Below are 23,534 nucleotides of genomic sequence, written 5' to 3' on the forward strand. Positions count from 1 at the left end.
CTACATAATGAATATGAGGATTTTTTCTTGCTTTAGTCTGAGACAAATCAATTACAATTTCATAACAGTGCAACCTTGGGCTTTATGAACTGTTTTCCCTGCAGCTGGTCGTAATGGAAATTGAATCCTTTGAAATGTATTGTAATTCAATACAAAAGACCGCTGAACTTCAAAAATTGGTGTCCAGTCCTCGGTAATTCCATCATGAAACAAATGTTTGTATTTCTTGCGGGTTGTTTTCCCAATAGCAGAGTCAAAAAAAATTACCCAAATGATGCTTGGCCTTGATATGCCTTCCATTCTCCTTTCAATTAATTCTACCTTACATGATGACCCATTTGTTAAACCATCAGATACATCAACATTGACTGAGATATCATATATCATCCCGACAGCAAGAGTCAATTTTTGCATCAAATTTGCAGTTTTGCTAACATCATCTGCTTTCAATAGAGACCTGAGGAGCTTTTCCTTAAGTTCCTTTGAATAATCCTTAAGAACAGTATCCACTGAATTCACTGTCACCTTTTCTCCTTCAAGTTTTTCAATCAACTGATTGTTGTATGCATCTACTTTAGAATTCTGTGTAAAGAGATGAGGAGCATGGTGTGGATAATTGTCACTTGTTTCCGTTATCATGCATTTGTTTATTACATTCATATCTTCTGCTGTCATTGCATTGTAACGAAGGCGATTAAGAAGTTGAGCAAACTCAAGATCATCTTTCTGGCGCATTATTTCATCCAACTCAAAAATATAAAAATGCTCCTTCCAAAGATTGTTTGCAAGAGCTTGAGCAGCATGATTTAAATCCTGAAAGATCCAACGGTCCATCACAGGTTTAAGTTGAAAGAAATCACCAACAGCTATGATACTAATGCCACCAAATGGTTTCTTGATGCCTGTGAGAAGCTGTAGACGACTGTCAATGAGTGCTAATGACCTATTACCAACCATCGATATCTCATCAATAATGATCAATTTTAGGTTTTGGTACTTCGTACGAAAAGTGTTCAATTCATCACAATGCAAGCTTTGTTGACTTTGATTAATTTTTTGATGGAAAGCAGATGCTATAGTTGCCCCTCCAATGTTATATGCTGCCTTGCCAGTATATGCACACAGAAGTATTCTTATGTCGTCTGGATTTTCACCTTCTATGGAACATAGATATCTGTGCAGAGCTTGATAAAGTGCCCTAATCAAAACAGATTTGCCAACACCAGCACCTCCAGATAAAAATGAGTAAATAGGTTATGTCTTTGTTTTGACCCACTGCAAGACATGATTGAAAAATTCCCGCTGCTTTACATTTAGACTTTCTAAAAGTTTCAAGTATTCACTGTCTGGTAATCTTACAGAACTTTCTTCTGTTATTTGTCTTGTAGATGGAATGCCAATATCAGCTCCTATATCATACTGTCTCTGTTCAATAGGCCTCTCAGGATTAAACTGAATAAAGTTTTCAGATTCAAGAGATCCCTCATTCTCATCTTCTGCTTCTCTTTGTTGAGCATTTGGTGCCAATTCATCAAAAGCTTCTGAAAAATCCTCAATTGCCATTTGCAAAGCTGCATCAAGCTGTTCAGCATTGAATTCATATTCCTTGACCTTGTGTGTAAGAAATGACTTCTTCAGATGAAATGACATCTCAAATGTGTTCGTTCCTGAAATAAGATCGATGGATTCATTTCTCCAAGGCATAAACAACATCAGTTTTTCTCTATAGTAATTTTCTGGATCAGTTTTGATACTAAACCGCACATATCTAATTACCCTGGGTACTTTTCGTCGTCTTATCTTTATGCCATTTCTCAGAGTAACAAGTGTATCAGTTTCACCGAAATCAAGATCTGATTCATCTTCATCATGTGATTTGTTGTCCTGATCATCATCATCATTCACTTCATTTTCAGTGAACTCTTGTTCATTATCTTTAGGGAAAACAACATCTAGTTGTGATACATAATCAGCTAAACACCAGTTCTCAAGTTGTTTTGGGCGTTTTGCATACCGTTTAATAACATTGCTGCATTCCACATCTGTTGAATTTGGTGTCAACTTTTCCAATTCAGCATCTGTTTTGATGAGAATTACTCGATCATCTGATGGACTTGTGTTGATAAAAACAACATCTCTTGATGCCTTCGTCATTGGCATTTGTAATACTAAATATGCTGCTTCTTGTGCTCCAACTTCTACACTGTTGAGAAAATGATTTCCAATATGACGTATCTGTCTTTTTATGTCAAGATTTCCTTCTCTAGCCTCCTTTGCAGCTCTGTTAAGTAAATCGCTCATCCCTCTTTGAGATTTACTTATATATGAAACAATATACATTGCACATGCATATGGGTCCAAAATATACTGAATATCAATGTTAGCTTTCCAAGCATCAAGAACAACACTGTTGTATGAGTTTACCCTCATATCACATGGCCTTCTCTTTAGAAAAACCTTTGGACCTCTCAGTGAACTTCTAATGCATTTAATGTAATCTTCCTCAGATATCTTTAGTACTGTGCTCAGGAGTTCCTTGTAGGACAAATCACATCCATTTTTCATATCATTTAGCTGTTTTTGAATTTCTTCATACATTTCCCTGTATTTGTCAACATTACACTCTAGTGGCTCCAAAATCAAAGTCTCTTCAAGAGGAGGAAGGGGAAAGCCAAATCTGCATACAGCTTTACCTCTCTTTTTGCATGTTTGTGAGTGTTTGTGTACTTGTAAGCCTGTCAAATCATCCTCTTCATTCTTTTCACATTTGAGGTATTTATCTACATAATTTACTATCTCCTTTTCATTATTTTCATGATATTTTGGTGCATTTTCTATCCAAACTATCATATGAACATGTGGTGACCCTCTTTGCTGAAATTCAATTCTATAAAAGAAGTCTTTTACAAAGCCAATTGGATGGTGGTCACTCCTCAACACCAAGTTCACAAACATACGGAACCTATGATCAAAGTACCTAGTGCATGTGATAGGATCCTTTTGTACCAATTTTGATTTTTCAAACCATGACATGTTATCAATTTCTTCATCAGTGTATTCTTTTCCATCATTTAACACTCCAAGTGCTCTGATGAGATCATTCCATCTTGTATCAGCTGCAGACAGTGATATAAACCATGTTGGTAAACCTAGCTGTCTGATCATAGCAAATACATCTTTTTTTCTAGTCTCAAGATATGCAGGTGAATTTCGTAACTGTCTAAAGACAAAGAAACCTTCATTGTGTCTAATAAGATTACTCACATTTTCAAGATTTTTCATTTCATTTGCTGTCATGGATTTTCCTTTGGTTTTGCATTTCCTAAGAGCCAGGTTGCACTTGTCTGTAACTTGCTTCATTTGTATTTTTTTCAACTTGAAAAACAAATTTGGAACAGACTGGGCAGCACGTCTATCAACACTTCTCAATTCCCATTTAGCTATATCTGCATACGAAACATGAACTTGTCTTTCATCATCTTGTAATCTTCCCTTTCCACAAAATATTCTTGGAAATGATAAATATTCTGCAGTGGGATCTTGATATAAACTAATGGGCCGTTGTCCTTCTCCTGGAGCAAAGGTGTATATCTGATTCATATCTCGAGAAGCGTCATCTAACAGAGTATCACAATTACCATCCCTACCAACTCCATCTACTTCACAGAATTCATCATCATCATAATCTGTCTCAATATTATCAATATTTTGATCTCTTCTTGTCTGTGTTTGAACTAATTCTTGAATGATTTCATTTGCTGAAGATGTGATTTCTTGAAACCAATTTTCATCAACATTAATGTTTGCATTCTTATAGAAGTCACTGTTGTTCAAAAGCCAATGTAATGCCATCAGTACTTTTGCTGGTCGTACATTTTCATGATAATCACATTTTTGGTAACAAAGCCTTTTCTTTAACTTAACAGGAACTGTGATATTTTCATCCATCTTTCTAGGCAAGCTATTTACCGTAGGTTGAATATCCACAGGAACATTCACAACATTTCCTTTCACAGAATATTGTCCACCCCTTGGTAACTCTCTAATTTGCATGAAAGGAATTCTAAGTGATATTAGTCTTTCTTCTAATGGAAACAAATTCAATTCTCTTGGCTTAGGTGGCCATATCATACCATTTAGAACAGACAGCTTGGGTACTTTTCCTTCTCTAATTGATGAATAGCAAGTATTGCAAATCCACTCTGCATTTCCAACAGAAATAATACCAGTAAGATATTTGATTTTACTTAAGTCATCCAAATTTGTGTTTTGCACTTTTAAAACACTTTCTTTGAACCATGTTTGATGACAACATGAGCATACAAAAACTGGACCATGTTTTATCTTTTCATGAAAATTGATGATGCAATCCTGTATGTGTATTCCAAACTGTCTTTGCCTATTTCTTTCACTTTCTTTGTTACAGTATTCTTCATCTATTCTTTTATCTTGTTTCCTTTGTTTATTGTTCAGCATTTCATTTTGTCTGTAAGAAAAGTCATTTCTTCGAGCTTGCATTTTTAATCGTTGTTTTTCGAGAACGAGAGGGTTTTCTCTATATTTTCTTTTTGAAATTCTATTTCCATCATTTTCTTTTTGTTTTACTTTATTATTTAATCTTTTCAACTTCCTTGCAGACTTATCCTTTATTCTTTCTTTCTCTTTCACTTCTACATTTTGCCTTTTTATTTTTCTTGCAGTTGTTTCTCTTTCATTTTCTTTCTCTTTTACTTCATTATTTTGTCTTTTCAACTTCCTTGCAGCTTTATCCATTTCTTTTTCTTTTCTTCTCACACCTACATTTTGCCTTTTTATTTTTCTTGCAGTTGTTTCTCTTTCATTTTCTTTCTCTTTTACTTCATTAGTTTGTCTTTTCAACTTTCTTGCAGCTTTATCCATTTCTTTTTCTTTTCTTCTCACATCTACATTTTGCCTTTTCATTGTTCTTGCAGTTGTTTCCCTCTTGTTTTCTTTGTCTTTTACTTCAACATTCTGTCTTTTCACTTTTCTTGCAGTTTCCCTTTGATTTTTTTTATTTCTTACATCATCATCTTGTCTTTTCATATGTTTGGCCTTGGCATCTTTGTTTCTTTCAACATGTTTGAATTCTTCATTCTGTCTCTTTTTCTTCATGTATTCTCTCATATATGTTTTCCTGGATTCAATTTGAGAGTTTGGTTTTATTGTTGATGGTAGGTTTTCATCCATTCTGTAAAACTTTTTCTGCAACTGATCATTTTCTGGGAAGCTATGATATAAAGTTGTGATTGAGATGGGTAAAATTTCAAACTGCACTTCAAGATCAATATGCATGCTGTTATACATGTTGTACATATAAGACACTAGGTCATCAATACTCCTGTTGAGCACTATTATAGATTTACCTTCACATGAAGACATGCCATCACTATCATGTGAATGCGAGTCAAAAAAGTAGTACTCATTGTTTGACACTTTATATACAGCAGAACAAATGGCTCCTATCATTATCAATAAATATCTTGACATTTGAAATGCCTCTTCTAAAGCCAAATGCAATGTTTTAATTTGCCTATTTTGTTCATCAGAGACAACCAATCCCCAAATTGTTTCAAATTTTTTAATAACATGATGATTCTCTCCAAGTGATATGTTTGTTGGCAATTCATCAAAATTTAAAAGTTTGTTGAGAAACTTTCCTCTTAGTTTCAAACTTCTTACAGTGTTCACATAAATTTGGTCTCCTGATATTAAAGTTCTGTCTATGAATTCTGAAGTAAATGAAAATCCTTCATAACATTTAATCAGCATGGCAAGAGCATTGCAAGTACACTGACTTCCTCTTGAAAATGTTGAAAATCTTATGTCCCCCTGATAGAATGACCCGAATACTTTTTCCCTAGTACATACCTTGTCACCTTCGTAATTATTCTGTATCGTTTTTTCTCCAACTAAATTGCTATCAGTATTCAGTGAAGATTCGGTGATAGTTTTGTTTGCTAGACTTTTTTCAACAATACTATTTTGCAAATTCATTTGAGCAGATTCATTGAGCAAATCTTTTTCACAAAGTTCATTGAGCAAATCTTTTTCACAAAGTTCATTCTGCAAATTTGTTTGACAAGTTTTTTTGGTTTTCCTGTTTTTTTGTAACCTGAGGGCAGGCTCCTCAGGGTCAACATTGGTTTTACTGTTTTTCACGAGGCCAGTCTCCTCAGTCATTCTAATGTCAGACATTGTTTTACTGTTTTTAAAGAGGCCAGTCTCCTCAGTGAAGTCCAGGTCAGACACTGTTTTACTGTTTTTCATGAGGCCAGTCTCCTCAGTCTTGTCAGTCTGTAACTCTTTCTTGGAAGTGCTCTTCTTCCAGTACTTCTTACGAGGCATCTACAAAACAACATTTTTATAATAACCCTTAAAATGGTCACAATAAATTATTAGATAATGTTTGATTTTAGATACAGCAATCACTATGTTTTCCAAAAATAAAAAATTCCAGGGGGGGGGGGGTATCAACTATTGATGGATAAACTTCATACTAAATTTGATCTCTATTAGACTTCTATATTATCATTAAAGATAATTTACTTCTTAGAGGGTACAAGTGAACAAAATTTGATGTCTGTAAAGCAAATGGTTCTCAAAATACTAAGCTGACAATTCCTCCTAAATTGTTTGACCTTTAACCATAAAATTATCAGAGGTCAAGTGATAAATAGTACCAAGTTTGATGCCTATCAAAGGTTTCACAAGATAAAGCCATCTTTAAAAGAAAGTTTGTTTGCCCTCTTCCAACTCAGAGTAAAAAAAAAAGGGGGTCAGAAGGTAGCTGGGAAAATTTTTCTTCCAGAAATTTTTAACATGCTTGTTGATGAGATGAGAAAATTCAAGGGGGGGGGGGGTTTAAAAAATATAAATTCTTGCAGGTTAAAAAAGTTTTGAGTCTGGTCAATTTTAACCAGTTGGTCAGGAGAGTGCAAACAAATAATTATTTAAAGATGGCCTAATGAGGCCAATATTTACCAATGTCTAGCTGACCCTTGATCTTGTCGACTTGAAAATCAATAGGAGATATCTAACAGTTACCGAGTTTGATATCTGTTAAGCAAAATGTTCTCAAAATATGGAGCAAAAAATATCTTCTTATGTCTTGTGTGATGACCCTTGACCTCAATTCTACAGAGGTACCAGAGTACCGAGTTTGATGTCTCGGATTTTGGAGATATTGAGTGGTCAATATCTTCTCATCTCTAGAGTACTTGGACCCTTGACCTTGGGATATCAAAATCGATAAGGGATATCTACTCTTCAGGGGATACCAGTGTAACAAATTTGATGTGCCAAGCAAATGGTTCTCAAGATATTGAGCGGACAACCCTTGGTCTACCAACCACCTGTCATACCAACTGAGGGGGTCTTAGATCACGTTATAGTTACTTCAAATAGAAATTTAATAACTTTGAAAAACATTTACATGTTAGTTATGTGCATTACAATTGTCCAAATATGTCACTAGGGTCACCAAGATTTTATTAGCAATGCAGAGAGAGAGAGAGAGAGAGAGAACTCAACCTCCCTAATTACTTTATACATCAAAATATAGATTAGTGCGGTTTTTTTTTTAAATGAAAACTTTTTTCTAGATAGGGATCTTCCACCTGTCATAGATAGTCTCTATATAAATTGTATATATCTCAAGCAAAGAGCCATATTTTTTTCCGAGTATGCAGTTTAATTAACATTTGACCCTTTTTGACCTAAAAATTAATAGGGTTCACCCACCTTCCTTGTATGGTTCATCAAATCTCCGATAAACTTAAGTAGTTGTGTTCTCTGACTCTTAATATTTTTTTAAATATTAAACACAATTCAAATACTGGGAAGATTAAAAATACATGTAAACCAACATTAGTTAAACCCTTCACATTTTTCAGTGGGTCACTTTTCATGGGAGTAAATACCAAGTGAAGTGTCCTTAAAATTTTCAGAGTGCCTGTCTATATGATTTCTGTGCAAATAAAAAAACATGATAACAAAATAATAGGAAGTTTCTTAGTAATATACTCATATGAAGTTTTTACCCAAGTTTACCAGGCTTTTCATGGTATAGATAGTTTTCAGTAGGCCTAAATTAGCAAGAGTTATTTCCCGTTGGTTGCCATATTGGAGGTCAACATGCTCATATTCCTTCATTATTCAACCAACTTTAACTTTTAATATTGGCCATTTTGGGGTAGGAAGCATTCCTTTCCTGAAAAATATAAATTTGTTAAAGCCTCCTTTATTTCATAGTTTTTATTCTACAAAGATTTTCCCCCAAATATTTCTGCTACACCATCTTAAATCTGGTAAGACAAAGAGGAAAAATTACCAGGTTGACCACCAAGATGGCGGCCAAGGGGAATAACTCGGAGAGAAAATATGTCATATGAAAACTATCTATTGCTGGACTAAGAAATTTCAAAGTGCTGGTTCATTAATTACTAAAAATGATTGAAGTGTAGCTCTAAATAACATTAACAGTAAGTATATACATAATACATGTTCATGTAACCAGAAAAAAGATGCTAGCATTTAAATCATTTGATGAAAGCATCTTTACAAAATTGTCACCACCCTTTATTGAATACAAGGGAAAATAACCCTACAAATTAAATCTAAAATTTGAACTCTTGTATTCTGTGTAATGAACATACCTGAGAAAAATAACCCTTAAATTTAAATTTTAAAAAATTAATTTATTGCTAAAGCTATAGATAGTTTTCAGCAGACCCAAATTAGCAAGAGTTATTTCTCATCGGCCGCCATATTGGAGGTCGACATGCTCATATTCCTTCATTATTCATCCTTTAACTTTTTATACTGGCCATTGTGGGGTAAGAAGGATTCTTTTTCTGAAAAATATATATTTGTAAAAGTCTCCTTTATTTCATGATTTTTATTCTATAAAGATTTTTCCCAAAATATTTCTGCTAGACCCTCTTAAATTTGGTAAGACAGAGGAAAAATTACCAGGTTGACTATCAAGATAGCAGCCAAGGGAAATAACTCATAGAGAAAATATGTCACATGAAAACTAGTATAAACTATCCATTGGAAATTTATTTAGAGTGTACTGTGCATCAGATTTAAAACCACAGAAAAAAATATTGATGGACATTTCTTTCCTCTGGAAATAAGAGCAATTAACACAAAACATAAATAAATAAAATAAATACTATATTGTAGTGTGAAACCAATTATTAATATATTTAATTTGTCATAGTATGAGCTTGAGGAGACCAACAAATTATGTAATTTTACAGTAAAATCTGGCAAAGGGGACATCCATTTGATTCTTAAAAAGAGGGGGGCTGGCATTTTTTTTTTTTTTTTTTTGAATTCAGATTACTTTCATGCCAGTAAAGAAATCATTTATTTTCAAGATGATGAAAATCTGCAGAAATCCAAGACTCTATTTTATTGGAAGGTTGTTCATGAGAACTATTACTGTAAAATCACATATTTTCATATGGGTCTCCTCATACACTGAAAATCTCGATTTAAATGCATTTGTTTACACTTAGAATTCATTTTCTACGTCTTGCACATGTGCATGTTCATTTGTTTTAAATTGCAAATGATTTAATAATTTAATTCTGTTTGTATTCTAGCCTCTGATTGATTAATATCCCAAAGGAATACAAACTATATCTGTATAACTTGGTTTGGTATGGGGACCCCCCCCCCCCACCCCCGACAACCAGGTGAATCATCTGTACCCATGCAATACTCTCATTTCCAGTCCTCGGGATTGATGGGAAATTCCACATTTAATAAATGTACCATTAACTTCAACCAGTAACTTGATCTTACCAAATGTAAACAAACAACATGGCTGCTAGGCCAATGTATCAGTTTCTAGATCCCTCACTTCCCATCACTTCCGTTACTATGGTTGTATTATTGAGCGGCATATTTGAACTAGTAAAAAGCAACGAAATTCTACACCCACAGTTGTTTAATGATTTTAAATTATAAGGAAAGACTCTAATTCTTGGCCAAATTATTTGAGTGTAACTTGGTTTGGGTCAGTTTATGCTGTTTTATAATCAATTTCGCAGATCATAAAGCGTAAACTAACCCAAACCAGGTACAGTAAAGCATGCTTATAACAGAGTGCCAGGGAGGGATTATTTTGCTTCGTTATAAGCATAATCCGTTATATCTAATAAGTTAACAATATATTCCGAGTCATGGGGAATGAAAATCACGTGGCTATGAGCGTCAATTCGTTATAAGCGTGTTTTACTGTAATACTCGAATAATTTGGCCAAGAATTAGAGTCATTCCTAAAATACTGTTAAAAATAATCATATAGATGATGCAATGACATTACACAGGGTAGAATTATCAATTTTCATCTTTTTACTGTATAATAACTATTTACCCATTTATTAAAACATTTTTAAATGAGTCAAACAGTTTTTCAAGAATAATTATATGAAAAATAAATTATTATACTGACAAATATTCCTTATTGGTAAAACAACTGTATGTACAGAACATTGGATGCCTGATTTATGCAAACTTAAACTTTCTATAAGCATGCATGTGATGGTATTTGAACATTACCTAAAATGCAACTATAAAAAAATATCACACAACACTTTCAAGATTATTCATCACCTTTATTACTTTGACAGATTTGCAAGCATGACATGCCAAAACGACCATAAACTTATCATAAGCATACACACATCTCCTTCTTTAATGTGATGTGCTTGCTGTACCACCACAACACAAAATTTTGATTGCTGCATTGCAAAACTGACAAAATCCTACATGCCTCATCTCCCCCTTTACTTAGGTAGAATCAAACAAGAGGAATATATTATGTTTCATGCAAGACAAGTCCATGCCATTCACTTGAATTTACAAATTACTTAGCTGTAACTCCACAGATGTAGGTACAGTACATTTAGCTACGTAGCTAAAATTACCTACCAGTACCGTAACTTTATTTACCTACCTCAGGTAGCTTTATATAGCTATTTTAAGGCAACTTTTCACAATTTTGCTTTTTATTTTAAAAAGACAAAAAATCGCAAGTAAATGTCTACTAATATTTATTCAATGTATTATGTAAGAATTTTTTTGTCAGCGAGGTGCGTTTACTAAAGTTAAACACATCACACAGTATTTGTCATGCAGTTTTTATTTAATAAACGGATATGGGGCATTTTTTAAAAATATGATGAAAATTCCCATATATAGAAAAGTTTTTTATTACTGAAAAGAGGAATAATCCCGTTTTGTAGTAATACTTCCTCGAAAAACGAACTGTGCCCAACCTGTTAAATTTTGCAGCTCTTCCACATATTCATTTTAAAAAATATGGAGCTCGGCATATCTCTACTTCCATATCGTAAATACCTGATAATGAATAAATACAAGAACAGACAGTGCATTTTTCTTTCATCAATGAACGTTACCTTGAAAAATATAGCACAATTTCAACTGTATGAAACCAAAATTACACGGACGATGGGTCAATGCTCTTTCGCTTTTTCAATATGGCCGAAACAAAGAACCTCGTTTTCATATTCAAAATATCGAACCCGATCCAAAAATTAATATTCCTCATATTGCAATTTGCGACTTAATACCGTTTTTTTTAATCAAACACATTTATTATCAATTATTAAAATTATCAATCAATGTCATGTTGATATATTTCTTTCAACTCTTTTGTGGCCTAAAGTTAAAATTATTCTTATGTAAAACTTTGATTCATTTAATTATTATTCATTATTCACTGTTATTGTTGCAACAAACTTAAATCTACACTAGCTGAGGATGCTTCCATATCAGTATAACTCATAATGACACTACTGTTCATCATCATCAGATTTTTAAAATTTTTAAATATACCTGTTTAAAACTTCGAAGCACATTGTGGCCCCACCCTGCCCTAAGGGGTCAAGATTTGAACAAATTTGAATCTACACCATCTGAGGATGATTGCATATAAGTATGATTGATCACAGCTTTGATGTTCTTTAGGAGAAGATTTTTCAACATTTTTTCCTATATACGCCTTTGTAAAATTTTGTTCCCCCATTGCGGCCCCACCCTATCACCTAGGGTCATCATTTCCTGTTCTTGAGAAGATGATTTTTAAAGATTTTTCCTATATATTTTTATGTAAAACTTTGATCCTCCATTGCGACCCTGCCCTAGCCCCAGGGGTCATGATTTGAACAAACTTGAATCTACACTACCTGAGGATGCTTCCGTATAAATATGACTCATCATGGCTTTGCTGTTCTTGAGAAGAAGATTTTTAAAGATTTTTCCTATATATTTCTATGTAAAACTTTGATCCTCCATTGTGGCCCCGCTCTACCCCCATGGGCCATGATTTGAACAAATTTGAATCTACACTACCTGAGGATGCTTCCATATAAATATGATTCATCATGGCTTTGCTGTTCTTAAGAAGAAGATTTTTAAAGATTTTTCCTATATATTTCTATGTAAAACTTTGATCCTCCATTGTGGCCCCGCCCTACCCCCATGGGCCATGATTTGAACAAACTTGAATCTACACTACCTGAGGATGCTTCCATATAAATATGACTCATCATGGCTTTGCTGTTCTTGAGATGAAGATTTTTAAAGATCTTCCCTATATATTTCTATGTAAAACTTTGATCCTTCATTGTGGCCCCGCCCTACCCCTGGGGGTCATGATTTGAACAAACTTGAATCTACACTACCTGAGGATGCTTCCATATAAATATGACTCATCATGGCTTTGTTGTTCTTGAGAAGAAGATTTTTAAAGATTTTTCCTATATATTTCTATGTAAAACTTTGATCCTCCATTGTGGCCCCGCCCTACCCCCGGGGGACATGATTTGAACAAACTTGAATCTACACTAACTGAGGATGCTTCCATATAAATATGACTCATCATGGCTTTGCTGTTCTTGAGATGAAGATTTTTAAAGATTTTTCCTATATATTTCTATGTAAAACTTTGATCCTTCATTGTGGCCCCGCCCTACCCCCGGGGGTCATGATTTGAACAAACTTGAATCTACACTACCTGAGGATGCTTCCATATAAATATGACTCATCATGGCTTTGCTGCTCTTGAGAAGAAGATTTTTAAAGATTTTCCATATATATTTCTATGTAAAACTTTGATCCTCCATTGTGGCCCCGCTCTACCCCTGGGGGTCATGATTTGAACAAACTTGAATCTACACTAACTGAGGATGCTTCCATATAAATATGACTCATCATGGCTTTGTTGTTCTTGAGAAGAAGATTTTTAAAGATTTTTCCTATATATTTCTATGTAAAACTTTGATCCTCCATTGTGGCCCCGCCCTACCCCCGGGGGACATGATTTGAACAAACTTGAATCTACACTACCTGAGGATGCTTCCATATAAATATGACTCATCATGGCTTTGCTGTTCTTGAGAAGAAGATTTTTAAAGATTTTCCATATATATTTCTATGTAAAACTTTGATCGTCCATTGTGGCCCCGCCCTACCCCCGGGGATCATGATTTGAACAAATTTGAATCTACACTACCTGGGGATGCTTCTGTATGAGTTTCATCTTTCCTGACCCTGTGGTTCTTGAGAAGAAGATTTTTAAAAGATGCTATTAATTTTTCACTAATTCTTAATTATCTCCCCTTGAAAGAGGGCATGGCCCTTCATTTGAACAAACTTGAATCCCCTTCACCCAAGGATGCTTTGTGGCAAGTTTGGTTGAAATTGGCCCAGTGGTTCTGGAGAAGTCGAAAATGTGAAAAGTTTACAGACAGACGGACAGACAGACTACAGACAAAATGTGACCAGAAAAGCTCACTTGAGCTTTCAGCTCAGGTGAGCTAATAACATGCAGCACATTAAAAAATGGAGGATTTTCTAATAGTGTCATCAAAGAGACCTCATGAAGAGGAAAAAGATATTGAGCGAGTTAAGCCAAACAGCAAGAATACGACTAACGAATTTGACATAGGAAATGATTGTCACGTTTCCGCACAGAGACATGAAGGCAACTTGTACATACATATACGATATTTTGAGACCAGTCCTATTGGGAGAAAGTATCCTTCAACGCCAAGCAGTGGGATAAAATTGTTCACCGATAACGTCTGCTGTATGCGTTATTGTTCCTGAGGTAAGAAAGATGATTTCCGAATAAATTAAGGTTCATAGTAGATTCGAAGTGACCGGGCTTCTGCGGATCGAAAGGACACCTTTATCTTCCTGTAGCTGGAAAATAATTACATTGATTTCAAAACATTGTTCAAAAAGATGCAGGTCTTCAAGGTCAATTTCCTCGTAGCCCTGGACTGTTGTACAAGAGGAACTTCATGTACTTCTGGAAATAAATAGCGGTAGCTTTTTCTAGCTGATAGCGCCCACTTAAATGCATAGATAAACAGCGGGAAGCACACAGGTTGTCGCGGTCTGTTCCTCAATAAAGCGCAAATGTTTTGTTAGAGATTATGTACTCTGGTAATACGATACCCCCAGCACCGATGTTTTGAAAATCACAATCTGCAGGTTTATCATGTAGAATAGTTTCCACTTTGTGTTTTCCCCATTATTTGTCATCAAGTCTTGGAGAGACAGTTCTCATTTTGCTTTCAATCTCTTGATGCTGTAGGAAAAGGCGCAGGAGAAGAGTGTTATTCCTGGCCGGGATGTAATATCGATAGTCTCCACATGCCTCAAAATAAATATAAGCGAGAACTGAATTTTAAAAGTTCTCCTTTTAGATTAAAAATACGTTCCACTTCTTGAATAATATCCACAACTGAAATCTTAATTTTTAAGAGATTATTGAATGTTTATTGGACTCCATCTTCTCGGGTCTTCTCAAAAGTAAACTTAGAGCTGGCTTTGAAAACATCCTTAAACTTTTCATCCTCCATTGAGGGAACAGACTTTTCATCGTGTCCGGTTTGTTCGTGTGTTAGGTTCCTATGAAAATAAAGTTCCCTTCGAGATGGAAATCGCAAGCTGCATGTCTTACAATACGAAGACGGTCCGGATTCAGAGACTTTCACTCAACTCGCTGCGACGGGAGGGGGATGGTTAATCGTCAGGCTGTAAATTTTGAAATACACATAGTGAAAATGCATCAATGTTAAAATCTTCTTCTCTGCCCCTGGGTATTATTCAAACAAACCAAGTGCATGGTTATGATAAGCATTGATGCCTTTTCTAAGATTGTGAATGTCATGGCCCCTGGGTCAAGGGTTCAGGTGTTAGGGCGGGACTCTATTGGTTATATAGTGAAAATGCATTACATGTATTTCTTTGAAAATCTTCTTCCCTACTCCTGGGTATTATTGAACCAAACTAAGTGCATGGTTATGGTAAGCATTGATGCCTTTTCTAAAATTTTGTATTTCATGGTCCCAGGTTCAGGGGTTCTAGTGTTAGGGCGAGACTCGATTGATTATATAGTGAAAATGCATTAATCGTTTTAAAATCTTCTTTTCTTCTCCTGGGTATTATGTAAACAAACTAAGTGCATGGTTATGATGCACAAGGATTCTTTTTCCTACATTGTGCAATTCATGCCTCCAGAGTTTGGGAGGGGGGTTCTATTGATTATGTAGTGGAAAGCTTAATTTCTTTGAAAATATTCTTTTCTGCTCCTGGTTGTATTTGTTTGTTTGTATGTTGTTTAACGTCCCTCTCGAGAATTTTTCACTCATATGGAGATGCCACCACTTGCCGGTGGAGAGCTGCAAATTTTGTCCTATACTCGGCACTTACAGCCATTGAGCAGTGAGGGATCTTCTTCGTGCCAGCACCTACTGCGAAACGGGACCTCGGTTTATACGGTATCATCCGAAGGACCGGTCTCCACGTCCCACAGTGGGATTCGAACCCGCGACGTGAGGATCAACTCCCTACTTCACGACTCTAGAGCAGACGCTCTTACCACTGCGCCACGTGCTCAGTGCCCACGACGCTCCTGGTTGTAGAATTTTGTATAGTTATGATGAACCTGAGTGCCTCTTCTAGAATTTTGAGTTTCATTGCCCCAAAGTCAAATGTTCTGGTGTAAGGGTGGGGATCTAATGATAATATAGTGAAAATGCATTTATTCTGTTAAATAAACCTGTCTGCTCCTACCCTAACAAAAATTTACTGTAGTTAACTATAGTTTACTATAGTTAACTATAGTGAAAACTTTGATACTTTGATTTACTATGAAACTTTACTCTGGAACTTTTTTGAGATTTCAAAGCTTGAAATCTCTAAAATTCGATAACAGTAATGTAAAATTTGGGGAAAATGTGTGAATATACAAATAATAATTCAATTTAATATAAAAATGTGCAGGTATGAATTGAAGTACAAAAAATATAACGCTCTGAAATCCATGGTAAAAATACTTTGATTTACAATAGTGAAAAAACTTTGATACTATAGTGAACTATAGTTAACAATAATAAACTATAGTTAACTATATAGTTAACTATAGTACTTCTTATACGCCCGTCTTTAGACGGGACGTATTATGTTATGGCGTTCATGTCCGTCCGTCTGTCTGTCTGTTAGCTATTCTCGTGTCCGGCTCATAACTTTAATACTATTAGGCCTAGAATTATCAAACTTTGTCAGCTGATACTTCTTGGGTAGAAGGTGTGTCGCGCACTAAAAGTAGGTCACTCTGACCTTTAATTAAGATGCTATTGCCATATATTAAAAAATCCTGTCCGGCTCATAACTAGAAAACTATTAGACTTAGAATCATCAAACTTGGCCAATTTATGCATCTTAGGTAGAAGGTGTGTCGCGACTTATTTCAAGGTCACTGTGACCTTTAATTTAAGTGAAATTCAAAAATAAAACTAGATTACACAATCCAAAAAATGCAAGAGTGTTGCAGTATCCTTATTAAAATATCTTAAATCAAGACAAGAGGCCCAAGGGCCTTAACGGTCACCTGAGAATAATACAACAATTTAGAGGATCCATAGAGTATAAAATGAACTGAAAGGTGAAGCTTCGTTGCCCAAAAGCAAGAAAAATAGGGTGATCAGGATCAACAAAATAATTAGTCTAGTATTCATTAACAGTTCATAAATTAGGTTCTAATCTGTTCCCCATTTATCACTATCACCATACAGTCAAGTCATATGTATTATGTTTTTTCTTGTTTAAATGATTTTGTAAGTTTTTGCGGTTTTTAGCGTGCGCCGCATGATCATTTTTGGGGTATTAGTGCACCCACTCTTTTGTGTTTTGTGCATTTCCGGTTTATCAAGCATGGTTTTGTTGGGCAGATGTATCGGTGCCACGATGTAAGTTTACCTTGTTTATGTTGCAAATGCCTATGATTTATAAATATTAGTTTATGATAAATTACTCAGAGAGTTGATAAAGTGTTCAATGGCTCAAACTTCTGTCCTTAACCTCGCTGTGGCCGTAATGTTGCGTAACTAACTTCATGTGAACTCCGGCGAGTGCCTTTCTGTATAATGCAGCAGTGACACCTATTGTCTTAGTTTCTCGCTACCGTACACACTCGGATCACCTCAGTCGATTCTGTCTACACACAGAGTAACATCACAGACTTTCTGATTGTTTGTTTGATAATTCCGGTATTCAACAGACTCGAAATATTTCGTAATTAGTATTACTAAAAATGAAACTTCTTTATATACATAACAAAGATTCCGACTGGACTATAAAACATCAATTAAATTTTTTTAGAAAAGTTTTGGTTTAAACCTTTATGAAATTAAAACTATTAATAACCGTAATAATTGAAATAATTAAGAACGTTTTATCATGTTAAAAAAAGAAAATATACAATGTTACGAATCATACATTTTAGTATGAAATATAGTATACACTATTTAATTCACCATATTTAGATTAGCATACAAAATGTGAGCACATTAATACGACTACAATTAATATTTTGCTGTTAAATCAGGCGAGAAATTATAAATTAAAAATAATGATCCCGTATCTATTGAGAGGTCAGTCGCTCACACACACAGTAAAAAAAAAATACATGATTGTCCGTGTGTCAAAGTTTTGAGATCTGAAATGTTTTCGCCTTAGTTAGTAATTAGACACTTGTTCATTATACTTCCCCGTCCATCTATTTTATTTTTCCAATTAAATCAATAACAAAATGGCACATGCACTTAACGTTACGTATTTTTTTTTTATTATTTGTTATCTTCTTAACCTCGCTGGGCTTAACGCACGAATGAAAATGGGCGACTAATTTTTTTTCACACCTCCCGGTAATTGCTAGCTATTTTTTTTTAAACAAATAAATAACTATATGGTTTTTCTAAGATAGCCAGGTCTCTAAACTTTCATTATAACTGCACATGTGGGTTTAACATCATACGTTGAATCCTCAATGATCAAAATGTTTTTTTCATTCCGAAATCATTGATGGCTTGTTCGAGTTGTCTGGAAGATGTCATTGAATCTTCACGTTTTTTAGTCATATTTCTCTCCTCCTCTCTCCTTTTTTCACCATTGAACTGGGATGTCGATGGGGACATTTAACTTTTAAAAATTCACTAAATGTAGTAATTATAAAATTTCAAAAATTAATTTTATTTAGTTATTCTCAACTCAAATTATGGGAAAAGAAACAAACAAAAATTCATCCAACACTTGATCTGTGGTTTGCATTTTTCGACTTACAATAACCCAAGAAAAATTATACTAAATATAGTATGTCAGCTTTTCAAATTAATCTTGGATAATTATATTTTTCCTCTCCATTTGGTCATGAAATTGACAATGATCAACTAATAGCAATGGCCTTAAATGTATATTTACAGACTCAAAGTGCTAAAAATGTGTTTGAAGCAACTAAAAATAACTAATTAAAGAATATATTTTAAAAAAATATGCGAATTCAACCTTTAAAAAATGGAATAAATAGCAATACAGCAAAATATCCTGAATAAATTTCACATTTCACGGCATTTGCAGGAAATCATAAATTAATTCATTCAATTATTTATTAATCAATCTTTCTTTTAAAATTTAATTATAAATATCAAGCTTAATGGAACCAGTGGGAAGAGGGGGGGGGGCTTTCTTTTTTTTTTTGGCTCGCTAAGGAATTCGAACAGCACGGTGTCCCTCAAATTGAAAAAAAAAAATTATTTGTTTGACCCCGGCAGATCCAGGGCTGTCTATCTGATTTCTCTGTCCAACGGAGCTACATGTACAGGTCTACTTTCCGTATAAGTATAATAACATTGTTAGTGAAATTAGGCCTTCCAATGTAATACTCTAAGGGTATTCAAAGTGTATATTGTATATGAAACACAACTTAAAGTTTGGAAACACAAACTTATTTAACACTGATTGATTATTACTCTTGCAATTAAATTGGCTCTCTCTCTCTTTTACAGAGAGGTTCTGTATACTTTTATCTGAAGTGCACTCAGTCTACTATTTACACAGCAAATAACACATCAGCTGCATGTTACTTTTTTCGTCCTAATTTATTATAACTATAATAATTATTATCAATATTAAATTTTCAAATAACTCCCTTTGTTGTTTGTTTGCTATTATATTTGAAGACTTAGAGAAAGAGGAAAAAATACAATCCAAATGATAAATAAAAAAAAAATAAATAAATAAAAATATGATTTATCATAAATAATTAAAATAATGAAAATATTCTGAAGTTTTTTTTTTTGATATCTAATTATTTGATTATGGATATCAAAATAAACGTCTCAATACGTACAATCTATTTGCGTTTCTATTAATTCAAAAATATCTTAAGTAATTTGAAGCTCTCAAGAAATTATAAATATATTGCTTCCTGTCGTTGTGTAACCTCCCCTTGTTGATATATCAGGACACTCAGTCTTGACACCTATTGTTTAAATCTCTGGCTACTGTCCGCTGTTTAATCCACCGTTTTCCTGTTTGATATACATTTTCTGTTGAGTGTACACGTTAACCCACAACCAAGATAAGCCACCCTACCCACTGAATCATTCTTTTCATTTTTTGATATTTTATTTGCATTGACAAATTCAATTCAAACAATAATTAGTTGGGGTTTTTTTTTTTATCACAGGCCGTGTTAAAAAAATAATTATAGTGACAGGGTAAATGTATGAGTGAGAGAAAGAGAGACTTAATTTTTTGAGAAAAAATATTTAAAAAATATATAATATACTAATGTAACTTTGCCTACCAAATCAGGTTGTTAACCGCATTATCGAACTATGGAAAATAACAATGTGACATTAAAATTGTTCAACACTATGAATGATAATTATTATATATAATTTAATTGCTCAGTAAATTCAAAACTTTAAGACTAGAGGAATCATAATTATCAATTAAATGATCTTAAATATAATTTATAGGATTTATTTTTTACCTTTTTATATATGGTACTAGTGTGTGCTAAGAGTACTAACAGCACAAATTTATCACTCTTGAAATAAATATTTTATTCGCTTAAATCTAAAATACCAAAGGCTTCTGAACAATAAGAGAAGTAACAAGAGAAGAATAAAATTTAGGAAATTCGAAAGTTAAATTTCATTCATTTAATAAGTCTAAAATATTCGCAGTATGGTTCAGTGATGTACAGTGCCAAACTGGGATGCGTACATTGAACTTCAGTGATGTACAGTGCCAGTCTGGGACGCGTACAGTGAGCAACAGTGCTGTACAGAAGTTGAGTACTGTACACGTCTGTGATGTACAGTACTGTACTGTGGAGGCGTACAAGGACAGACAGTGGTGTACCGGGTCGTACAGAGGGGACGTACAGTAAAGTACAGGGATGTATAGAAAATAACAGTGGGTTTGTACTGTGATTTACTGGGGATTACAGTAGGTACAGGGATTTTGTACAGTGACTGTACAGTGTTTATACAGAGAAAAGCAGTACTTAAACAGTGGATATCAGAGTTTCATCAGAGATTTTTCAGAATATCAGGGAATTTTAAGTCCAGTAGTGTATGTAACCGGTTTCAAATGGAGGGAGTCTGGAAAAAGGAGGAGACAAAGTTAGCTGCTGTTTGTTTATTGGCGCCGACTCTCGAATACAAAAATTAAGTCGTACCACTGTACAATAACAAAATACACATTCTTGAACACAGTAACATGTATGACTAGAAACTAATGCATTCATATAATCAAGGAACAATACTGATACTTGTATGTAGAACTTCAACAGTAACTTGTAATGGCAATGTAAATAAAATGACGAGATCTGTGAATTAATCCTGGTTATCCTGAGACTTAAACTAATGAGACTAGATTGATTGAAGTAATATGACTGACATAATAATATTGACATTTTGTGACACAAAGTATCACAACCACAAAGTAGCTACCTTAAACTTAATAATGAATTTAGACTGAAATACTATTAATAGTGATATGCTACACTAATAAACACAACTCTCAAATAACAATCAGACATCATACAATAGCCAATTAGACTTTCACATTAACATATAGTTATACTAATGGAAATGTAAAAAATAAAATCTGTATGGGCGCAGCCATATTGGAAATGCCCGGATGTAGAAAATGCGGGAATCATAAATGTTGCTTTGACATCAACTACTACCTGACTCAACTGAATATTATGCTATGAATATCATTTTCTACATGTGTTTTATAAATCATGAACTAAAACATAAATAGGCATAACTGTATGAATTTTGGCTACTTCACTATTAACTATTCATCACGTGATCTTAAAGCACATGGATTTGCACTGATCGCTTCGATAACAAAATCTGCACAACTAACTTCAAATGCATCTAAATAAACATGTACAAAATTAGCAAAGTATCTAACATGTAACCTTGTACAAAATCAATCAGATAAAATAGCAAAGTATCTAACATGTAACCTTGTACAAAATCAATCAGATAAAATATAAAATAATCTGTTAATTACCTGGAAAAAGGAGGAGACAAAGTTAGTTGATGTTTGTTTATTGGCGCCCGACTCTCGAATACAAAACTCAAGTCGTACCAAGAATCGTCGACAACAATCCGACTGTACTGCAACATCGCTAAAGTGTTATACATAAAAAAATAAATGGTACCCCCTTATTTTTCATACTATCACACTCTCTCCCTGCAAAATAAATGTCGCCTCGACATTTGAAAAATACCAACAAACAAAAATTTGATTACAGATTATTCATAAGTTTCTTTCTTAAAAATTCTTACTCTAAAATCAATCATCTGATCATCATCAGGAAACTTGAACCATATTCTAACACACATATACTACAAATACATTTCTTCAATTATGCTCATATATGCTGACATATCATCCTATCTATTGACATGATTCCACATGTATTAGCATCAAAATCAGAAATTGTAGTTGATAACATTTAGTTGACAACTAAGATTTTCTTTAAAATTTGTACACATCAGTTGGCCACCTGACATGAATACAGAACAAAATAATTCTGAAAAATATCAACCCTTGAGTAAACATTCTTTCTGATCAAAATACAAAATACAAGTTCATGTATAATCTTAAGGTAAAATGACCCTTATGCAACACCATACATATACAATTTCAACTTGTTGTTTATGCACAATATGAACATCACTCTAAACCATTATTTCATGTCCACACGCAATAACGTTGGTCCAGGGATAGGAGCTTGGTTGTCCCATGTGATCGTAAGTCAACCTTGATGGCGGTCTTGACACTCGCTGTCCCCTCTATCTAAGTGTACCATAACTGTTACTACTGCTGTCACTGTTTGCATCATCAATACTCCCAGCATGTTCTGGTGAATCTTGAGAGTCCTCTTCACCATTTGACTCTGCACTGACGAATTCAGATGAAGATCTTGATCAACTCGATGTTTCGGAGTCTTGTACCGTAACATGTCCTGGGTCAGTTACGTCCATTATTATCGGTTCAGAGTCTTCATCATTAGTTGACCTACCAGATGTTGGTGGTGCGTCGCTAGGTGAATTTGGGATAAATGTCTTAGCATGAGGATTCAGTTCACTATTGATGACAATGTAGTCACTGTTGCTACTTGAATCTGAAACTGGATGAATTTGGTCTTGTGGATGTTTTGCTGTTGACTGTGCAATGTTTTGAGATGATTTCTTAGACTTTCTGTTCTTCTCTTGTTTTTGTTTGCACTCTCTGATTTTCTTGGCACACATTGTTGAAAGTAAATCATTGCACTGAAGAAGTAGATTTCTGTGTAGGCGACGAATGGGTCATTTTCCGTCTTCAGATTGAATTTCATAAACAGGAGAATTGCTGTTCATCCGACCAATAACAACATGCACAGTATCTTCCCAGTAGGATCTTAACTTCCCTGGGCCTCCCTTCTCCTTGAAGTTTCTGACGAGAACTCGGTCTCCTGGCGCTAATGCTGCACTGGTAGCCCTCTTATCATACTGCTGTTTCCCCTTTAGTCCAGCATTCCCAGCCCTCTGACAAACAATGTTATATGTCTTCTCCATTTCTGAAATCCAATTTTGAACATACTCTAAATGTGA

At 34.3% G+C, this 23,534-nt stretch overlaps 1 protein-coding gene across 1 annotated transcript; it reads right to left on the reverse strand.

Moving 5' to 3' along the window:
* Positions 1-1,254: 1,254 nt before the first annotated feature.
* Positions 1,255-23,192, reverse strand: LOC133199957 (uncharacterized). The gene is made up of 5 exons (XM_061335742.1): positions 22,964-23,192; positions 22,748-22,842; positions 6,134-6,366; positions 4,934-5,248; positions 1,255-4,486 (listed from the first exon to the last, which is right to left on the reverse strand). Exons 1-5 carry the CDS (start codon positions 23,190-23,192, stop codon positions 1,255-1,257), a joined length of 4,104 nt encoding a protein of 1,367 aa, XP_061191726.1.
* Between the last annotated feature and the right edge of the window lie 342 nt (positions 23,193-23,534).

Source organism: Saccostrea echinata, unplaced genomic scaffold (genome assembly GCF_033153115.1).
Source record: "Saccostrea echinata isolate AGI-Se365-2 ecotype Australia unplaced genomic scaffold, CSIRO_AGI_Sech_v1 ptg000036l, whole genome shotgun sequence".
Classification (NCBI taxonomy): domain Eukaryota; kingdom Metazoa; phylum Mollusca; class Bivalvia; order Ostreida; family Ostreidae; genus Saccostrea; species Saccostrea echinata.

Bases quoted from the DNA above. Each gene is read 5' to 3' on its own strand.
- LOC133199957 (XM_061335742.1), bottom strand. From the start codon at position 23,192: ATGTGTGCCAAGAAAATCAGAGAGTGCAAACAAAAACAAGAGAAGAAC. The intron at 5,249-6,133 runs GTTACAAAAAAA...TTTATATCATAG, and splicing joins CCTGAGGAGCCTGCCCTCAG to CTTCCCAGAAAATGATCAGT. The intron at 4,487-4,933 runs GCAAAATGTAGA...CTTTTCTTACAG, and splicing joins ACTGCAAGAACAATGAAAAG to ACAAAATGAAATGCTGAACA.